The following is a 23103-nucleotide window of genomic DNA, read 5'->3' on the forward strand; positions in this document are numbered from 1 at the left end:
TCTACAATAAAGAATACAGTATTTTTTTAAGTGTAGTCCTGCCTTTTATTTTATTTTATTTTATTTTCAATCTGATTTTTTTCCTTGCAATTTTATTGAGATATAGTCACATGCCATGCATCATCCAGAGTGGAATAATTGTTTTGAAGCAAATTTTTTTGTGAAACATTTTTCCAGCAAAACTGATTTGGAGGCTAAGTAAGGCACTGCCTGTAATTATCACTTTTCGTTCTGCAAAACAATAATTCTGTATCATGTGGAATGGCAAATCCTGGTACCTTGTCAAATTTTTATTTAAGCTTCTGATGTAATCTTCTGATGCCAATTTAGAGTTGCTATTTTTAAGTGAATATTTTCCTTGAACTGCCTTTTAATTCCTTGGGTAATTTTTGCTTGTTATTAGCAGTTGAATAGATGCATTTGTGCACCAGGGTTCAGGAAAATAGCAACCTATCTGCCAAGAACCACAGACCACAGCCCTTGGTCTCTAGTACTCTGACAGGACTGCCTTCCCTAATGGAATATCAGTACCTGGTGAGCACACTATAGGCATTCGGTAGTGGAAATATTGACACCCTATGGCACATACTAGGTAAATTAAATCTCAACATGTCTCTTTCTAAAAATAAACTAAAAGAAGGTAATGAATCTTCATACAGGAAAAATTAAACAGCAATATTAAAAACTGTCCAACTTGGAAATGGAACACATCCATTCTCAAGCAGTCAAACCATTTAAAAGATAGACTATTCAAAGGAGAAAAAAAATACATCTCAGAAGATCTCACTCTGACAACTCACTTAACAAGCACACACTGTTTGTTCTCAGGAAAGTCAGCCTTTGAATTTAGAAGAGTTGAAAAGTTCATTTTTGGAAACAGCTTGTCCTCAAATTTTTTAATAGTTCAGTTAAAGTAAGAGTGGGAGTCAAGGATGAGTACAATGGAAATTCTCCAACTTTTTCAGTGACCTTATCTGGTGCATGATAAGGAAATGTTCAGTGTGCAAATAATTCAAGATTCTACTGAGTTGCCTGAATGAAGCTTAATTAATGGCACTTTATCAGTTCCCATAATTTCTAAATATCTGATTAATGAGAAACAAAGAAATTACATAGTGAAGTACAAACATCTGAACATGATAAGATTGCTAAGTACTGACTTTCAATATTAAAAATAAAAGTTTTTTAAGATTGTTACTCTATTTAGTAAGCAAATATCCTAGAGAGTTTATGTAGGAAAGCTGTACAGCATAATGATTATAATTACCATCTCAGAACTCAAGTTAACCAGGATTTGAATCCCAGCTCTCAACTTACTAGTACATATAGGCAACTCAACCTCTGTAAGCTTCAGTTTCTTCTCTCTTTGAATAGTATTAGTATTTGCCTCATAGGGTTACAGTGTATATTAAAATGAGATAGTAATAAGGGGCACTAAATAAAAATTTGATCTGTGTATTTAAAAACTTGAATCAGTAGATTTTCAGGATATGTTTAGAGAAGGCTCACTCTAAGCAGAATTATACTTGGGGATTAGGGAACAGAGAATATTGACGTACATCCAGCTAACTCCCTTATTTTATGAGTAAATTAAGTGGTGTTACAATTTTCATTCTGATAAAGATTTTTCTAAGAAATGCTCCATTCACTTTACAGAATTACTAACTGACATGTTTAAATATCTTTAAGGTATTTACCAAGGTTATCCTACTAAAAGAGGAATAAGTTACAAAATGAGTAACAGTTGTCCCTTTAGAAACTTTAGAAAGTTATACCATAGATAATCATGCCTTATAGCTATTATAGAGATTCATAGTTCTTACCTTTGTATTTATTCTTTAAACTCTTAACAGCTTTATTGGGATATGATTCAAATCCCATAATAATTGATCCATCCATTTAAAATGTACAATTCAATGATTTTTATTATCTTTCTAGGGTTGTACAACCAAAATAACAAAAAAGAAACTCTGTATCCATTAGTTGTCACTCCACATCTCCCCCGACTTTACCATTACTAGGCAACCACTAATATAGTTTCTGTCTCGATATACTTGCCTATTCTGGACATATCACACAATGGAATCATACAATGTGTGGTCTTTCACTTAGCATAACATTTTCAAGGTTCATCCATGTCATAACATGCATCAGCATTCATTTATTTTTATTGTTGAATAGTATTATTGTATGAATATAGCAAGTTTTTATCCTTTCATTCACTGAAGGGACTTTGGATTGTTTCTACCTTTTGGCTGTTGTGAATAATGCTGCTATGAACATTCATGGACAAGTTTTTGAGTACACATATGTTTTCATTTTTCTTGGGTATCTACCTAAGGAAGGAATTGCTGGATCGTATGACAACTCTATTCTAAATATTTTAAGGAAACACCAAAGGGTTTTCCAGAATGGATGCACCATTTTATATTATCACCAGCAATGAATGAGCCTTACAATTTCTCAACATTTTCACCAGCACTTGTTATTATCTGTCTCTTTGATTATAGCTCTCCTAGTGTGTGTGAAGTGGTAGCTCGTGGTTTCATTTGCATTTCCTTAATGACTAATGGTGTTGAGTGCCTTCTCTTGTGCTTATTTATATATCTTCTTTGGATCTATGTCCACTCAGATTCATTCTCCATTTTTAAATTGGGTTAACTTTTAAATATTATATATTCTGTATACAATTCCTTTATCAGATACATGAGTTGCAAATAACTTCTCCTATTCTGAGTTATTCCTTTCATGTTTTCCACCAACTATATTAGCTAATCATTTCTGGAATGATAAGACTATTATGCTAATATTTCAAGTCTTAATTTAACAAAATAAATCCCTAGAATTTAGCAAATTTATTTTAGCACATTTTGACTATTCCTAGATATCTGAATAAGGTTAGCCATAAGACAGAAATGAAAACTTGTCATTTCCATAGAGTTTTTTTTAAATTCAGTTTTACTGAGATACATTCACACACCATACAATCATCCATGGTGTACAATTACCTGTTCACAGTACTGAACTATAGTTGTGCATTCATCACCCCAATCTATTTTTTTTTTATTCTGAGCCCTTGATTCTGTTCCATTATTATAATTATCTGTCCCTGTACTTTTTGTTTTGTTTTGTTTTTTGTTTTTGTTTTTTTCTTTTTAATTTTTATTGGGATTGTTCAGATACCATACAATTAACCAAAGATCCAAAGTGTACAATCACTTGACCCTGGGTACCCTCATATAGCTGTGCATCCATCACCGCACTTAATTTTTGTTCAATTTTTAGAAACTTTTCATTAATCCAGACAAGAAATAAAGTGAAAGATGAAAAAAGAAAAAAAGAAAAGCCCAATCTAGTTTTGAACATTTTCCTTACAGCAGAAAGAATCAGAATCAGAATACAAAGTAAAAATAAAAAAGAACACCCAAATCACACACCCCCATCCCATCCTATTTTTCATTTAGGTTTTATCCCCATTTGTCTACTCATCCATCCATATAAAGGGAGTGCTACCCACAGGGTTTCCACAATTACTCTGTCACCTCTTGTAAGCTACATTGTTATACAATCGTCTTCAACAGTCAAGGCTACTGGGTTGGAGTTTGGTAGTTTCAGGTTTTACTTCTAGCTATTCCAATATATTAAAAGCTAAAAAGTGTTATCTATGTAGTGCGTAAGAATGTCCACCAGAGTGACCTTCGACTCCATTTGAAATCTTTCAGCCACTGAAGCTTTATTTCATTTCATTTTGAATCCCCCTTTTGGTCAAGATGATGTACTCAATCCCATGATGCTGAGTCCAGATTCGTCCCTGGGAGTCATATCCTGCGTTGCCTGGGAGATTTACACCCTGGGAGTCAGGTCCCATGTAGGGAGGAGGCAGCAAGATCACCTGCCACGGTGGCTTAGTTAGAGAGAGAGGGCCACATCTGAGCAACAAAGAGGCACTCAGGGGGAGACTCTCAGGCACAATTATAAGCAGGTTAAGCCTCTCCTGGTTTCCTTGGATTTTTTAAATACCAGCATTACAAACTGTGAATGATCCCAATGAAACCAATCAATTTTTAATTGATTTTTTTAGCATAGCACACTCCATTAATTCATTTAACCATGCATGTGTTGTGAGAGATAAGACAGATAACTTCCTCAAGTAACTTATAATTTAAATGCTAACATAAGACACAAATAATCATTATGTATTTTAGAAAGTGATTGATCCAATATTGAGTAACTACTAAGTACCAGGCATTATTAAGGCCTTGGACATAGGGACACTAAGATAAACTATCTGACTTTAAGGCGCTCTCAGTTTCTGTGGATGAAAACTTGTATATTTTATATATTGCAGGCAAGCACATTGTAATAAATCGTAATTCATAAAACAATACAGCACTGAACTAGGCAGAAGTGAGCAACTCTACCTGGCAAGGTCAGGGAACCCTGCACAGATGAAATGATATAAAAATACAAAGCTCCAAGTTCAAATGATAGAAAATATTAAATATACAAAGGAAGAAGGGAGCATCTGGGAACACATTAATTAATGCAACCGACTCCATAAAACAGCAATATCTTCAATGTGAGAGGCACAAAAAATGAAGAACTTTAAAATGATTTGTAAATTTTGAGCTTAGATGATTGATAGAAAGCTAATGACTCTTACAAATAATAGAGTCCCTTTCCCACCCCCCAAAATTTTTTAAAGGCCACCAATTTTTAAATATACCTTAAAAAAATCAGTTTGAATAGCTCCTTTGCAAAACTTCCTCCTCCTGCCTTTAGCTTTCCCTCAGAAACTTGAAAGAGGATACAGAGTAGAGCTGGGTTTTACAATTATTCCCCAGCTCTAGAGATTGCAGACTTTCTTCATGGCATAGTGAGGTGATGTAACAAGCCAGACTTAAAATATCTTTTCTTGGCTTTGAGCATAAAAGGGAAGCCAAGGAAGAGCTGCTTCTCCAGAACCAGAGCCAGCTACCACACTTGTTCTCCTTAACAAGAAGAAATCAATATCCAATTTGATTTAATTCTGAAGGCAGAGCAGGAGAATAAACAGATACAGAGATTGTTTTTAAAATTTTCTATAATCATCATCATCACATTACTTGTACACCTATTTAAGCAGAGCATTTTGGTACACTTTGTATAGTTAAATAGTAACAGATATGGTCCCCAATTTCAAGACATTTGTTCTTTTGAGATGGGGAGGAGTACGGACTCTTATTTTTCCCAGTTTAAATTTTTGTGTGTTTTTTTCTATAAAAGCAACCACATTTTTTTCATTTGAGAAACATGATCATTAATCATACTTCAAATTCAGTATAGGAAACACAAATATAGCTTATATTTGTCTAAAATTAATATCCATAGCTTACATTTATCTAAAATTAACATCAGCCGTCTAAAATTAACATCTATACCTACTGATATCAGAAGAAACAGAGTAGCTATTGAATTAATAACATAGTCATATACATTTTTTTCTTTTCAAATGAGTTATTTTCAACCAGTACTATCAGGCTTTTTATGCAATTCTTACCTGAAAGTCAAAAGTCCAAGTGCCTCCAAAGGGTGAGAAAATTTCCACGCTCTCAATATTGTATGCATTTCTGAGACTGTCCTTTCATCCCAGCCAGGGGCACTACCCAGGACCAAAGGAAGGGAGCAGTTTTCAGTATTGCAGTAGAAGCGATAAAACCATAAGTATCTTCTCTTTTCCTCAGAAAGTCTGCAAAACCATATTGAAAACTGTAATTTACTGGAGTTTGCTACACTAACAAATGTTTCTATAAACAAACAATACAAACTGTACTCTGGTTCTTCAAATTTTATTGTATTTCATTTTGGAAAACAAGTCCTTTATCTTCTTGGGGCAGTTTGATAGGTTATTTTGTCAGCTTGTTTTCCACTAACTTTATTCTTCTGTAGAATTAAAATAAAAATGAACCTTTAGTTCATATAATTTGCATTTATTTGTTCTTCTTCTTACCCTTGTCACTTTTTTAAAAATGTCACCTTGGTTGCCAAAATCTCTGTCTCCTTTAGGGCACACCAAGTTTATCTAATCCTGCAACATGTACTACTAGAAACAGAGGTAATCAACTTTTTACCCTCTTACTTTCTTTACAAATTAACTGACACCCAAGTGGGCATGTGGAGAAATAGCATGTTTTAACGATGATATTCCTTCATTTCAAAGGAAGCTTCAAAAAATTTTAGAACACTCTTGCTCTAAACATCAAAAACAAAGAATTCAATTCATCGCTGGGTTCTGGCTTTAAACTCTGTGTTCACTGGAAGTTTGGGATTAAAATTCCAAACTTAAATGCTTTATTAAGCATTTAATATTTAATATTAAGCATTTAAGTAATTCCTTAAATGCTCCAAGTATTTCCCCTGTAGAGTTGTCCCAAACAGAAGCTCTAAATCTAGAAATAGGGCCATTCATTCTTTGGCAGTTTGTCATGTTTTGCTTACACTCCAGGAGCAGCATTCAGAGCCACAGTTCAATTGGAGGACAGCATTGCTCACATGACAATGACAGCTTTCAAACTGTCTCCTCCAAACTAAAATTCTCTTGCTCAGCCTATATCAGCTGAAACTCCTGAGAAAGCTAATGAGAATCATTAAAATATTTTAAAGGTCAATGTTTCTCTACAATTTTTTGAAGCTATATCTTCATCTGCAAAATGAAAGGACTGGATCATAGATGATTTTAAAGGTATATTTAGATTCCTTTCCTATGTTTGGTCACCATAACTCTGCAATCAGAAAGCCCTCAGAAGAAAATACTCCATAACATAATTACTAAAGCAAAATTGCCCTGATTACATTTCTTTTTCTCCCAATATTGAGAAACGTTTTTTTTTTCCTTTTAATTTCCTTAATGAAGTAAAATTTACTTAGAAAGAAACATACAGAATTCACTTAAAATTTTTTTGCAAATGCATACACCCAGGAAAAACCACTCCCTATCAAGATATAAAACAGTTTTCTCATGCTTCTTCTCAGTCAATCCTTACCAACACTCCCACCAGAGACAAGAAGTGGTAAATGTTTTTCACTCTAAATTAATATTACTTATTTTAGAGCTTCACAGAAATGATGCTACAGTAAATTTTTATGTCTGGCTTCTTTCACACAGTATAACGTTTTTGAAATTATCCATGTTGTTGAGTATGTCAGTAGTTCATCCCTTTTTATTAATGAGTATTCTTCTTTTGTATGAAAATACCACAATTTGTCTATTCATTCTCTTATTTAATGGACATTTGTATTGCTTCCTGTTTGGGGATATTATGAATCAATCTGCTGTGTACATTTATGTGCAAGTTTTTCAATGAGCATATTTTTCATTTCTCTTAGGAAGTACCTAAGAGGGGAATGACTGAATCGTATGCCAAGCATTTGTTTACCATTTGAAGGAATTGCCAAAATGTTTTCCAAAATGGCTGTAAAACTATACATTATTCCCAGTACAATGTGAGGATTCCAATTGCACCATATCCTTACCAACATGTGATCCATCTGTCTTTTGTTATATTCATTCTAATGGGCATCTAACTGTATAATGGTATGTAATTGTAGTTGATTTTGCATTTACCTGATGATTTGGCAATTGGTCACATGCTTATTGGCCTATATCTTACATATTGAAGTATTTGTTCAAGTCTTCCACCAACTTTAGGTTCAATTATTTATATTTTTACTCATTTATAAGATCTCTTTATATATTCTGGATATAAAAATTTTATCATATAAATGTTTTGCTCATATTTCTTTCTAGAATGTAGTTTACATATTTATTTCCTTAATGCTGCCTTTTGATCTATACTTCTAAATAATGACTCTTAGTTCTATTTTTAAAAATACTTATTACTTTCTACTTTTTGCTAAGAAAACTTTATCTGCCCTAATGACCATTGTCCTACGTTTTCTTCTGAAAACTTTATAGTTTTAGATATCATATCTAGGATAATGATCCATCCTAAATTACTTCTATGTGTGGTATTATGCAGGCATCAAGTTTCATTTTTAAAATCAGGATATCCATTTGTTGAAAATAGCTCTTCTTATTTATTACTTTGGAAACTCTATTAAAAATACACTGAATAAGAGAGGATTGTGGGTGATGACAGAGTAGAGAACTCCAAAATTCAGTCCTTTTACCAGAAAAACTATTAAACAGGCAGGAACTGTCTTAAACAACTATTTTGAAACCCTGGAGGCCAGTAGAACATTGTACAGCATCCAGGGAAAAGCATGAGGAAGAGGCTGGTAAATTACAATTAAGACTAGTAAATTACACTCTCTGCATAGTGGCTATCAGCTCTTATCCCTCACTCTCAGAGCAGGCTGCCATGGAGTCCAGCACCTGGCTAGCTCACTGGTGACAGAAAGGGACATAAAAATCCTCTTCCCCAAGACCAAGGGTGGTATGGCCAATCACTTATCACAGCTTTTGATTAGTGATATTGGATCACTTGGGGTGCAACTCTGAGAGCAGCCATTGGGCAACCCGTCCTGGAAGAAAGACAATGGAGGAAACATAAAATTGCTGTGCTTCCTCAGGGCTGTGGGGACAGGTGGTTGAAGGGTTTGCATTTGATGGGCAGGTTGAGAAAGCTCAGATTTGTGAAGCCATGCAAAAAACTCCCAGTGCTCTTCCTGAACCACTCCCTGGGGCAGTTTGGAACCCATCAGCACTCCTTTTGGGGGTCCCTGGTCCTCCTTCAGCTAGGAAAGACTTACTTGGGAAATTCCTCTCCAGCATGACCCCTTCCCAAAATTTGTACTCTAGGTGAAAGCAGCTTGATACAAAGAAAGGAGTGAAGGAATTATAGAGGCAGACAACCCAGGGCAAGGGCTTGCCTGCTCAAATACCTGGGAGAGGGTAGACTGTCACCTAGGACACAGAGGGTGCACTGAAACTTCAGTAAACAGGTGAACTAGAAAACAACTAACAAGTGCAAGCCCAGGACAAGACACAGGCATGCAAAAGAAAGGGAGGACATTGTACTCTGCATTCACCTTGGACAGACCTTTTTGATATGCAGGCTGAAGTTCAAGAAAATCTCTGTCTTATCACAAGCTAGTCATAAAATCAATAAACAGACATCTCAGGGAAGAAATCCCAGAAATAACACAGCTAAATATTAAAATGGACACTGTGCAATAAAAGAGAACAAGATGAACTAAGAAACAGGAAATGATGGCCCATCTAAAGGAAAAGGATAGAAATCCAGAAAAACCAACAAGAAGATCAGAATGTGGACAAATTGAACAAAGCCTATTAAAGAAATATGATCTTAAAAATGCTCAAGGAAATAAAGGAAAATGCAGAAAAAGAACTAAAGGAAAACAATCAACGAGTAAACATGAGAATCTTAGTAACGTGACAGAAATTTTAAAAGGAACCAAACATAACTACTGGAGTTGAAGACCACAATCACTGAAATGAAAAATTCTCAGGAGGGTTTCAAGAGCAGATTAGAGGTGGCAGAAGAAAGAATCAGTGAACTAAAAGACAAGACAATTGAAATGAGTTCAAGATGGGAAGCAGAAAAGAAAAAGAATTGTAGAAAGTGAGAACAGCCTAACACCATTAAACATACCAATGTATGCATTATGGGAGTCCCAGAAGGAGAAGAAAGAGAGAAAGGGGAAGAAAGAATATTCAAAGAAATAATGGCAGAGACATTCCCAAACTCAGCAAAATGCATGAATATGCACATCCAAGAAACCCAGAGAACACAAACAGGATAAACATGAAGGAAAATACAACTTGTCATATATTAATCACACTATTGAATACAAAGAACAAAGAGAGGATTCTGAAAGCTGAAAGAGAAACCAACATGTTATATACAAAGAAACCAATTAGATTGAGTGCTAATTTCTAGTTAGAAACCAGGGAGGCAAGAAGGCAATGAGTTGAAATATTTAAAGTGCTGGGAGAAAACAACTGCCAACCAAGAATTTTACATCTTGCAAGGATTTCTTTCAAAAATGAAGGAGATCCCTCTAAGATCAGGAACAAGACAAGGATGCCCACTGTCACCACTGTTATTCAGCATTAGCTAGAAGTGCTAGCCAGAGCAATCCAGCAAGATGAAGAAATAAAAGGCATCCAAATTGGAAAGGAAGAAGTAAAACTGTCATTATTAGCAGATGATACGATCTTAAATCTGGAAAATCCTGTGAAATCGATGACACAGCTACTTTAGATAATTAACAAAGTTAACAAAGTAGCAGGATACAAGATTAATGCACATAAGTCAGCAATGTTCCTATACACTAGAAATGACCTAACTGAAGGGACACTGAAGAAAAAGATACCATTCTCAATAGCAACTAAAAAAATCAAGTACCTAGGAGTAAACTTAATCAAGACTATAAAAGACCTAAACATAGAAAACTGCATAACTTTACTAAAAGAAATAGAAGGGGACCTAAAAAGATGGAAAAACAGTCCTTGTTGATGGATAGGAAGGCTAAATGTCATTAAGATATCAATTCTATCCAAACTCATCTACAGATTCAATGCAATTCCTATCAAAATTCCCATAACCTACTTTGCAGACTTGGAAAAGCTAGTTATCAAATTTATTTGAAAGGGGAAGATGCTTCGAATTGCTAAAAACATTCTAAAAAAGAAAAACAAAGTGGGAGGACTTACACTCCCTGACTTTGAAGCTTATTATAAAGCCACAGTAGTCAAAACAGCATGGTTCTGGCACAAAGACAGACATATTGATCAATGGAATCAAATTGAGAATTTGGAGACAGACCACCAGATCTACAGCCAACCAATCTTTGATAAGGCACTCAAAGCCACTGAACTGGGACATAACAGTCTATTCAACAAATGGGGCTGGGAGAGTTGGATATCCATATACAAAAGAATAAAAAAAGGACCCATACCTCACACCCTACACAAAAATTAATGCAAAATGGATTAAAGGCCTCAATATAAGAGACAGTACCATAAAACTCCTAGAAGATAATGTAGGGAAACATCTTCAAGAGCTTGTATTAGGAAGTTATTCCCTAGACCTTACATCGAAAGCATAAACAACAAAAGAAAAAATAGATAAATGGGAACTCCTCAAACTTAAAATCTTCTGTACCTCAAAGGAATTTGTCAAAAAGGTGAAGAGGTAGCCAACTCAATGGGAAAAAACATTTGGAAACCATGTATCTGACAAAAGACCGGTATCTTGCATATATAAAGAAATCCTACAACTCAATGACAATAGTACAGACAGCCCAATTACAAAATGGTCAAATGATATGAAAAGACAGTTCTTTGAAGAGGAAATACAAATGGCCAAAAAAACACATGAAAAAATGTTCAGTTTTACTAGCTATTAGGGAGATGCAAATTAAGATCACAATGAGATGGCATCTCACACTAACTGGATTGGCTGCCATTAAACAAATAGGAAACTACAAATGCTGGAGAGGATGTGGAGAAATTGGAGCTCTTATTCCTTGTCGGTGGGACTGTATAATGGTACACCCACTGTGGAAGACAGTCTGGTGGTTCCTTAGAAAACTAGATATAGAGTTACCCTTCAATCCAGCAACTGCACTTCTCGGTATATACCTGGAAGATCTGAAAGCAGTGACACAAACAGATATCAGCACTCCAATGTTCATAGCAGCAACATACACAATTGACAAGAGATGGAAACAACCCAAATGTCCTTTAACCTAGATGAGTGGATAAACAAAATGTGGTATATACACACAATGGAATACTACATGGCAGTAAGAAGGAACAAGGTCGTGAAACATATAACATAACATGGACGAACCTTGAAGGCATAATGCTGAGCAAAACAAACCAGGCACAAAAAGAGAAATATTTTATGCTACCACTAATGTGAACACTGCTAAAAATGTAAAATAAATGTTTTACATTGTAGAATGTAGGGGACCTAGTGATAGACAACAAACAGTGAAGGGAAAACAATAATCTAAGAAGAGCACATAAGTTATGGAGGATAAACGTAATGTTCTGGGAATGCTTCATGAACGACTATGGTTTGTTAATTTCTGGGGGCTATGGTAGGAACAAGTTTGCAGAAATGTAGTTATTTTAGGTTATTTGTTTTACTTATTCCTTTGTTGGGTTATAGTCTGTTTATTTTCTTGGGGTAGGGTAGGAACACGTTGGAAGCAATGTAGTTATTTTAGGTTATTTGTTTTTTCTTACTACTTTGTTTTGGTTTTGCTTGAAACTTTTTTTTATTGTTTGATATTTAATTTTTTGATAGAGTTAAAAAAATGGATGAGTCTGAAAAAAAAGTAAATGAACAATGGGGGAGGAGGAGAATGGAATGCTTTGGATGTTCTTTTTTATGATAATTATTTTATTTTTTGGAGTAATTAAAATGTTCAAAGATTGATTGTGGTGATCAGTGCACAACTATGAACAACTAATTGTACACTTTGAAGAATTATATGTTATGTGAATATATCTCAATAAAAATTGCATAAAAAATTGAGGGAGAGCCAGGAGCCAGCATCGTGGGATTCAGAAAGCCTTCTTGACCAAAAGGGGAAAGAGAGATGAAAAAAATAAATAAATAAAGTTCCAGTGGCTGAGAGATTTCAAATAGAGTCAAGAGGTCATTCTGGAGGTTATTCTTATGTGTTTTAATCTTTAATGTATTAGAATAGCTATAAGGAAATACCTTAAACTGCTGAACTTCAATCCAGTATCCTTGATTCTTGGAGATGACTGTATAACTATATAGCTTATATGGTATGACTGTATGATTGTGAAAACCTTGTGGCTCACACTCCTTTCATCCAGTGTATGGATAGATGAGTAGAAAAATGGGGGCAAAAAGTAAATGAATAATAGGAAGGGATTGGGGAGGTAAGATGTTTTGGGTATTCTTTTTTACTTTTATTTTAACTTTTATTCTTATTTTTAATTTTTTTGGAGTAATGAAAGTGCTCAAGGGCTGATTGTGGTGATGAATGTATAACTATATTATAATACTGTGAAGAAGTGACTGTACACTGCAGATGATTATACGGTATGTGAATATCTCAATAAAACTCAGAGGGAAAACAAGAGAGTGATAAAACCCTCCACCTCTGTTTAGAACGAAAAAAATAATCTGTTAATCTGTCAAGCCTCTGTTAATTATTAAGTAGTAGAAAATTACATAGAATTATTTTCCTGTATTATACCTGATGAGAACTTTGTACCTAAGCAAATTTTTTTTGCTAGTAAAATAGCTCTGTACTGAGACCAGATCTCTAAAAACAAAGAAACAAACAAACAAACAAAAACATTCATAAGGTCTAATGACAGAGTATCAAAAACCATTATGGACTAACCAAAAAGTGACTGTTCTTGGGTGTGCCAATGCTGCAGTTTCACCCAAAACATAGTGGGCGACTGATGGGAAAAGCCTAAATCCAGGTGGTCTAAAAAGTATATTTTACTCAGGTATTATTTTCCAAATAATAATAATAATAATAATAGCCAGGATATATTTTATGACTCATTTAACACATACTTTGTATCAGTGGCTTAAGTTCATTAAAGGCAACCTGGATGGTGAGAAAACTGTACAATTTTATTGTACCTGTACAACTGTTTCACATACCCCACTCCTGAACTTCTTGTAAAAAGTAAAGTGTTTGGCTTTTAATATCCCCCTGAATGACACCTGTATTGAAGACTTGCATCCAAGGAAAATTTTTGTCCATAAAGAGCAGAATAACAGTTTTAAAACTCTATGCTTGTAGCAATTTACAGAAGCCTCATCTTGGAATCCAAGAAGTCAGTTGCTAGTGCTTATTATGATGCTAGTAATCGATCAACCTTAACAAATGTTAGGCACAAACTCGGGTCTACGTTGATGTTTGCAAATGAAGAAGCAGATGAAATTTTCACTATTAAGTCACTAATGAGAAGAAAAATTTATCAGACCTCATTATTTGATCAAGTTTGTCAGACAAAATTCTAAGGAAGTCCGAGGAATCTGACATTAAAAAAATACTGAGCAGTGACAATGAGACCCCTTGAGTGATGGGGTGCATACAAAAACATGGATGAAGCTTTAAGACATCATGTTGAGTTAAATAAGCCAGAGACAAAAGGACAAATATTGTATGATCTCACTGATATGAAGCAATTAGAACAAGCAAACGCATGGATTCAAAATCTAGAATATGGTATAGATTACCAGAGAATGGGGTGGGGATGGGAATGGGAATTTAAGGCTGAAAATGTACAGATTTTCTATTTGAAATGAGGGAAATGTTTTGGTAATGAGTGGTGGTGACGGTAGCATAACATTGTGAACATAATAGCACTGAAATATATGCATATCTGTTTAGTTAAAAGGGGAAATGTTAAATTGTATGTATGATAATAGAATAAAATTCTTAAAAATCCATGGAACTGCACTACATAAACAGTGAACCCTAAGTTAAATCATGGACTTTAATTAATAGTACAATCATAAAAATGTGCTTTCATCAATGGTAACATCTACCACAATGGGAAAAACATATTAATAATAGGTGGTAGGTGCCATTCTGTACTTTATGTTTATGAATGATTTTTCTGTAAATCCATAGCTTCTCTAATTAAAAAACAAACATGATGAAATACTAATTCACACCTGAAAAAAACACACTGAACATACAAATATGGGTTATCTCTGGGCTGTATTTTCTATTCTTAATTCTATTCCATTGATCAATTAGCCTATCACAATTTTTATATTAAGACAATATCACGCTACCTTTTTGTTAGATAAGATGAAGATTTGCAGAACAATCATCAGAAAGTACAGAGTTACCATATATTTCCCCTCACACACCAAGTTTTCCCTATTAACAATTTGCATTAGTATGGTATCTTTGTCACAACTGATGAAACAATATTATTAAAATTATTAACTATAGTCAATAGTCTACATTAAGATTCACTGTTGTACAATTCTATCATTTTAAAAATTTTTGTAACGTATACAATCTAAAATTTCTCATTTTAACCAAATTCAAATTCAGTGATGTTTAATTATATTAAAAATTTTGTGCTACCATCACCATCATCCATTGCCAAAACATTTCTATCCCTGCAAACAGAAACTCGGTACCAATCAAGCATTAACTTCCCATTCCCCAACCCAACTCTGGTGCATGGCAACCTGTATTCTCATTTCTAACACTATGAATTTGAATATATAATTATTTCATATAAAGTGAGATTATACAATGTTTGTCTTTTTGTATCTGGCTTATTTCTCTCAACATGGTATCTTCAATGTTCATCTATGTCCTAGCATGCATAAGAACCACATTCCTTTTCAGGGCTGAATAATATTCCACTTCATACCACATTTTGCTGATCCATTTATCTGTTGATGGACACTCGAGTTGCTCCCACCTTCTGGCTATAATGAATAATGCCACCAAAGACACTGGTATGCAAATATCTGTTTGAGTCCCTGCTTTCAACTCTTTTGGCTATATATCTAGAAATGGGATGGAAGGTCATAGGATAGATAATTCTATTATTAACTTTCTGTTAATGCCTACTTTCATATTTATTTAATTTTTTGTAGTGTACAATTTTGATCCCTTCTCAAAATCACCGTGGTACTTAAATTTAACATCTTAAATCTATCAAATTTGCACCTGAATTGATACCACTTAACTTTAACAGCATACATCAATACCGTCTATGTATCCCTCTGTCCTCCCACTTTTTAGTTGTACATGTTCCAAATTATATTGCTAAATATTTGTGCCCCAAACAATAGATTTATAATTCCTTTTTTTGCATCAGCTTATTAGACCCTGTAAGAAGTCAAAATCTAAGTTACATACTGAAAAATAAAATACAACAGACTGGCATTTATAATTACCCATATGGTTACTTTTATCAGAGATCTTCATTTCTTTGTTTTTTTCAATCCACTCTCTAGTGTACTTTCCTTTCAATCCTGTAGAACTCCCTTTAGCATTGTTTATAGGGAAGGTCTAGTGGTGATGACCTCCTTTAGCTTTGTTTATCTGGGAATGTCTTAATCTCTCCCTCATTTTTCAAAAGAAATTTCCTGGGATATAAAATTCTTGGTTGGCAATCATATTCTTTCAGAACTTTAAATATTTCATCCTACTGTTCTTGCCTCTGTGGTTTCTGATGAGAAACAGACACAGTATTTTTGGACTTCCTCATACAGAAAATGTTCCTTTTCTCTTGCAGCTTTCAGAACTCCCTCCCTGTCCTTTGACAGTTTCACTACTGTATGCCTGGGCATGGTTCTCTTGGAGTTTATCCTATTAGGGGGTTCCCTGGGATCCCTGAAAATGTATATTCATGTATTTTTTTAAATTTGTAAGTGTTCTGCTATTATTTCTTCAAAGTTTTTTTTGTCCCTTTATCTCTTTCTTCTCCTATAGGACTCCCATAATGCATATATTGGTATGGTTGATGGTGTCCTATCGGTCTCTTAGTCTCTGTTCACTTTTTTCATTCTTGTTTCTTTTTGCTTCTCAACCTGAGTCTTTTCAATTTTCTTATCTTCAAGTTCACTGATTCTTTCTTTTGCCAGTTCTATTCTGCTACTGAAACCCTCAAAGAAATTTTTTTTTTATTACTGTTATTGTGGTCAAGTCCAGTATTTCTGTTTGGTTCCTTTTTAAAATTTCTATCTCTTTATTGAGATACTCACGTTGTTCATCCATCATTTACCAGATATCCTTTCTTTCTCCATGTTTTTTTTTATTTTTTTTATATTTTTATTTCTTTGAGTATATTGAAGATCATTTGTAAAAAGTCCTTCTCTGGTATGTCCAATGTCTGGTCTTTTTTGATTATGGTTCTCAAAGACGTATCTTACCCCTTTGGATAGGCCATCACTTCCTGTTTCTTTGCTTGTCTTATAATCTTTTTTACACACTGTACATTTTAGCACTTTAGTACATTAACTCTGGGATTTAGTCCTTGATCTGCCTTTTCCTTAATATTGTATCTAGCTATTGGTATGGCAGAGATTTCCTTGATGACAGGAGCTAAAAAAACAAACCAACCAACAGCTAAAATACCATTCACACTCTGCAAATGGCTCTGCATTGGCTGGTGCTTTCCTTCAGAGTTTAGCCCTCCCATCAAAATCAGCCTGATGTGGAAGTGTGGGTTCTCTCCATCTTTTCTGAGCCTATGTCTTTCCTTGGGTTTGAGGTTAAGGCCTTAGGAATTCCCTTGTTTACAAGAATCTGATGTTCTCTCTATTCCTTATGAAACAGACTTTCTCCCCTTCTCAGGTGCTCTATTGTATTTCTTAAAGCCAGGAACACTTTTCCCTATTCCACTTTGAGTTAATTGTTTTTCACACAGCTTTAGTTGTCCATAAGCTGCTTTCCTTACAGGGCACATTCTGCAAGGGTGAGCCAGAATTAAGTGTCCTGGTTCAGTCCTTCAATCTATGCATCTGATAGATTGCCTCCTACATACAGGCACCCCAGTATGTGTATAGGATTTAAACTGCTCCCTCCAGAACAGGGCCAGGGACCCACGATGTGAGTGTGGGATGGAACCACAGCATGCTGGGGAGGATATGGGGTAGAGGCCACCAAGGGCATTACAAGCCGCTCCTACCATGTTGCATTTTCTCAGTTGGCATTCACACAGTTACTGGAACCCTTTAACTGTTTTCTGGAGTGTGGAGGAAAATGGTTGTGACAGTTTTTTCTAGTTGTTCAAAAATTCTGTGCAGGAAAAGAACCCTGGAGCTTGTTATACTAACATCTTGCTCAATTGGAAATCCAAGACTCTCTGGATTACTATTACTTTATAGTAAGTCTTTAAATTAGACTTGTAAATCCCCAATTTTGTTCTTGTATTTTAAGAAGAACATGGCTACTCTAGGGCCTTTGCATTTCCATATATTATTAGAATTGCTTCAATTTCTATAAAAACCTGCTGAATTTTACTTTGGACTACATTTTATTCATAGATCAGTCTGGGGAGAATTGTAATATTAACAATGCAGATTCTTCCAATCAATGAATATGGTATATCCTTCCATTCATTTGAGTTTCTTTAATTTTTCTCAGCAAGGTTTTACACTTTTCAATGTAGAATTTTTGTACATTTATTACTAAATTTACCTTTAAGTACCTTACGTTTTTTATGACATTGTAAATAGGATTTTAGAGTAAAATTTAGTTTCTATTTGTTCACTGCAATGAAATTGCATTTTGTATATTGACCTCAAATGCTGTGACCTTACATGATCATGTGACCTGCAAACAGAGGCAGCTTTATTTCTTTCCTTCTCATTTTAACTTCTTAAAATTTCTTTTCCTTGCCTGGTACCCTGATTAGAAATTCCAGAACAACACTGAAGAGAAGTGATAAGAGCAGACATCCCTGCCTTGCTCCCAACCTTAGGGGGAACACATTCATTACTGTAGCATTTAATATGATTAATATGTTAACTCCAGGTTTTTTAAGATTGAAGGAGTTCCATTCTGTTACTAGTTTTATGTGTTTTTACCACAAATGTGTTTGGATTTTGTCAAATGCTTTTTCTGAATCTATTCAGATGATTATATGATTTTCATGGCATATCTTTGTCCATTAATTTTCTTTTAACCTAGCTATGTCACTATATATGAAATATGTGCCTTTAAAGAGCATAATGTTGTATACTGCATTTATAATGTATGATGTCAATTTCTTTCTTTTAATTGGAGGCTTTTGTCCACTTACTTTTAATACAATTACAAATATGATTGGGTTTCACATTCTTTGGTACCAGCAATTTTTCGTTAACTTCCCCCCTTTATCCTTGTATTCTTTTGCTATGGTATTTTTTTAAATTTCATTTTTGTTTGTTTCATGGCTTTTGAAAATAATTATTTAAATTTTGGGAGCAAAATTTCTCTACAGATTCCAGTATTTTTTTAGCATATCACAGCCAACTATAAATTAATATTACACTACTTTACATATAATGTAAGATATTTAGAATTGTAAGTTTCCTTTTTTCCACTTTTCACCTTTTTTCTATTATGGCTTCATATTTTACTTTTATATATTATCAACCCAGTAAGTACATTTTAATTATTTTTGGTTTTTATAGTCTATTAATTTTTAAAGAAATTAATAAGTGTAAATAAAAGTATTTTAAATTACCTACAAATTTTTCATTACTGATGCTTTTCATTTATTCCTTGAAATAGGAGTTTCCATGTGATATCATTTTCTTTCAGCTTGAAGCACTTCCTTTAAGATTTCTTATTAAGAAAATGTAGAGATAATTAACTAACTCAGTTCTATTTACTTGAAAATGTCTTAATTTTTCCTTCACTTTTGAAATGTAATTTTTATTGGTTCTAGAATTCTAAGTTGATGTATGTATTTTCTTTCAACATCTAAACATACTGTTCTGTCTTTCTTCTTGCATTGTTTCTGATGAGGTCAGCAGTTGATCTTACTGATTGTCTCTTCTATGAGATTTGTCCATTTTTTCTGATGCTTTTAAGATTTTCATTTGTGACCACAGTTCTCAGCAATTTAAGTATGATATACCCCTCCTCACCATATCTCACTCTTTTTGTGTGTTTGCACGCACGCACGCACACTTGGGAATTAAGTTTCTAAAATTGATAAGTTGATTTTTCTTTAATCAAAGCTGTAAAATTTTGGCTGTTGTTTATCTTTAAATATTTTGCTTCAATTTCTCTCATCTTTTCCTGCATGTGTTCAATTCACATATGTTATATTACTTGATTTGAAGGATTCTTTTTCTTTCTGTGTTTCAACATTGATAATTTCTATTTGTCCTCTATTCAAACTCTCTTCTTTTCTTCTGCACTATGCAATCTATTAAGCCCATTATTGATTTAAAAATAGATATTTTTATTTTTCAGTTTTAAATATCCATTTCTAGACTGAGAATCTTCATCTGTTGATTCATATCTATCTTTTTCTTTAATTCCTTAAATATCTTTAAAATAGCTGTATTAAAATCATGATCTGCTAAATTTAATATCTTGAGGTCGCTTTCTACTAACTACTTCACTCCCATTATGTTTGTGAGTTACATTTTTCTGCTTCTTCCCAGCTCTAGCAATTCTTGATTGTATGGATTTTTGTAAAATTTGGTGTTGAACATTTTTTTTTTCTTTTGTTGAGAAATCAGTTTAATTACTTTCAGATTTGTTTTAACCTTTGAGACTTGTTTTTTAAGATTTGTTAGGTTGGGTATAGCATAGCTCTTATTCTTGGGCTAGTGTAGGCTTATTTCTAATGTGCACTCTTCTGGTTTCTCTATTGAATATCTGGGGTAATCTGTATGGGTTTCACCATTCTGAGTAGCCAGAATTCCTATGTCTTCTACCACTGTGTAACCTCTGGAGTCTGCATTTATTTCATAGTTTCCCAGTAGTTGGTCTCTTGCAGGCTCTCAAAACCAATCTCTGATCACAAGTAGTTTAGTACTCAGCTAAAACAGTGAAAGAGCCACCAACACAGATTTCTGAAGCTCCTCTTCTTCTCTCTAGTAACATGCTTTGTGAATTACAGCTACTGTAGCATCTGCCTTTTTATTTCAGAGATTCTACTTCCAGAACCATAGTATGGAATGTATCTCCAGACTGAAAGCCACTTTAATCATGGAATTCACTTCATGCACTGTATATAGTCCAATTGCTGAAAAGCATTGTTTCATATATATTATTCTTGTGCCATAGTTCTTTAAGGATGGGGGATTAATCTGACATTAATTACTCTTTATGGCTTGATGTGGAAGTGTTAATTTATTTTCAAAAAATGTACTTTTATCTTTATTTCTGGGATCATCTTCATATACAGAAATATTTAGTTGGCATCAAAAGGAAAAATTTTTAGGTTTTTTATTTTTACAAATATTATAGACACAATTTCATTGAATTTCATTGAGTTTGAACTTCCTGACTGATATTTAATTGATTTGAAGAAGAGATAATAGAGTCCAACTAAATGATAACATCTGGTGTCTGGAAACAAGTTAATCCGATTCTAACACAAGCTTTATCACACTGAAGACTGTCCTCCATCTGTTCCATAGTCCAGAATGAAACTATACTGTACTGAACACTAATAATTGTATTTGAGTGGGTGAACAGAGGAAAATGTTGCTTATTTTATGCATAAGATATTAACTTAAATAGAAACTGAAATATAAAACTAACAGAATTCCCTAGGTTTAATTTTAAAATGTAAACCTCTAATATTAAAGGTCTAAAGGCAACTGCTGTGATTATTAGGTTTTTGGTTTTGACTTTTTCATTGCAATATACTTAAAATTTCAAGGCATTGCATCTTTTTCATATTTACAAAAGTTCCTAATTACAAATATGCCTCTTATATATGATACACTTTTTAAAGGCCAGGAAGAGTGAAGAAAGATTCTTCACCTAGATAAGATGACAGTAAACCAGTATGGCAATGGATCATCAATATATATGTCAAGAGAACTATGAGACTCTTCCATTGTCTTCAGCCCTTAGGGTAATTGCTTACACTAGGAACTATACAAGGGAACTTTATTCATCAAAATATAATAATTTTATACTATTATTTATCAGGCAAAACGTAAAGCATTAGAAGTATAGTGATAGTAAGATCGGTTCCTTGCTCTTTCGGTTCTAACAAATTAATGAAAGGAGATAAAAAATAAACACATGAATGCATAACATAATAGATCGTGTTAAGTGTGATAACATAAAAAGTAACATGATAGAGAATAAAGACTTCATCATTCAGGGTGCTCAAAAAAAAGGCCTTTTTGAGAAGATGCCATTTAAATGAAACCCTCAAAGATGAGATGATTACATCATGTGAAGAACCAAGGAAAGCATATTTCAGGCAGAGGGAAAACCAGAAAGGAAAAAAAAAAAGGCCTTGAGGTGGGAAAAAGAATTGCAAAATTGCAGTATGTGAAGGAGACTGATGTTACTGCCTTGAGACGAATGAGGAAAAGTAATTAAAGATGAAATTAGTGAGCATGACAGTAACTAGATTATTCAGGGTGTTATATACTATGACAAGATATATGACGTGATAAGGCATTTTATTCCAAAAACAATTAGAAACTATTTAAAGATTTTGAAGAGGAGTCATGTTATCTGAGTAATCTTTTGAGTGATCCCTTTACCACAAGTTGAAGAATGGATTGGGCAGTAAGTAAGAGAGGAAGCAGGCAAAACAGTAAGGAGTCTGATGCGATATTCTAAACAAGAAGTCATGGTGGTTAGAATTAGTGTGAAGGCAATGGAGATGGACAGAAGTGGCTACATGGAGGGGACATATTTTGGAAATTGAGCAGACATGACTTTATGAAAAATTACACCTGGGGATAAAGTGAATTGAGAAACCAAAGACTCAAGATTAAGTCAATAGAAAAGCCCAAGGTTTTGATCTACTAGGTGAAGTTTGTAGTCATTTTCAGGAGAAGGAATATGTTCGGGCTAGAGTGTGGAATGCGATCAAGAGTTCTATTTGGTAAGCCAAGTTCTAGAAACCTATTGGGCATTCAAGTAGAGGTATTAGAAAGCAGTTGGATATGACTCTAGAGCTAAGGAGAGCTGCCTGTGCCAGATCATCATTTGAGAGTCATCCATAGAAAGGTTATTTTTGAAGCCAAGAGACAGGTCTTAGAATCTCCTAGACAGAATTTTTTTATAACCTGTTGTCTATGATCGGATAGACAAACATTCTCAGTGAACTCATTGTTCTTAACTCTGTTATTTAGTCACTAATTCAGCTCTATTTAAACATAACTTATTTCTGTTCTTCTTTAATCTGTGATAATTAAATTTTGCTTTTTCTTGTTTACTAAAACAACTTCCTACCTACTTGAAGAATGATTGAACAATGGTTTATCACTCTATAGCCTGATAAAAATCTAATCATTCCCTGCTTTGTTGTTTTGAACTGAATGATATCCAATCTTTTGGTTTTTCCTTAGTCTAAAGTTAAAGTTGCTAAATGCCATGTGAAAAAAAAAATACTTAAAAGCATACATAATTACTTATTTAGCTACTAAACATTAAATAATTATCCAAGACATG

The 23103-nt window shown here is 33.9% G+C and overlaps 1 protein-coding gene across 1 annotated transcript in view; it reads right to left on the bottom strand.

Annotated features, from left to right (window-relative positions):
* PIK3C2G (phosphatidylinositol-4-phosphate 3-kinase catalytic subunit type 2 gamma) overlaps positions 1-23103 on the bottom strand; it is a 425918-nt gene that overhangs the window by 230976 nt on the left and 171839 nt on the right. Inside the window, exon 16 of the mRNA XM_037846573.1 lies at positions 5540-5728. Coding sequence (XP_037702501.1) covers positions 5540-5728 — 189 coding nt within the window. The remainder of the gene's footprint in view (positions 1-5539; positions 5729-23103) is intronic.

Source organism: Choloepus didactylus, chromosome 8 (assembly GCF_015220235.1).
Source record: "Choloepus didactylus isolate mChoDid1 chromosome 8, mChoDid1.pri, whole genome shotgun sequence".
NCBI lineage: Eukaryota > Metazoa > Chordata > Mammalia > Pilosa > Megalonychidae > Choloepus > Choloepus didactylus.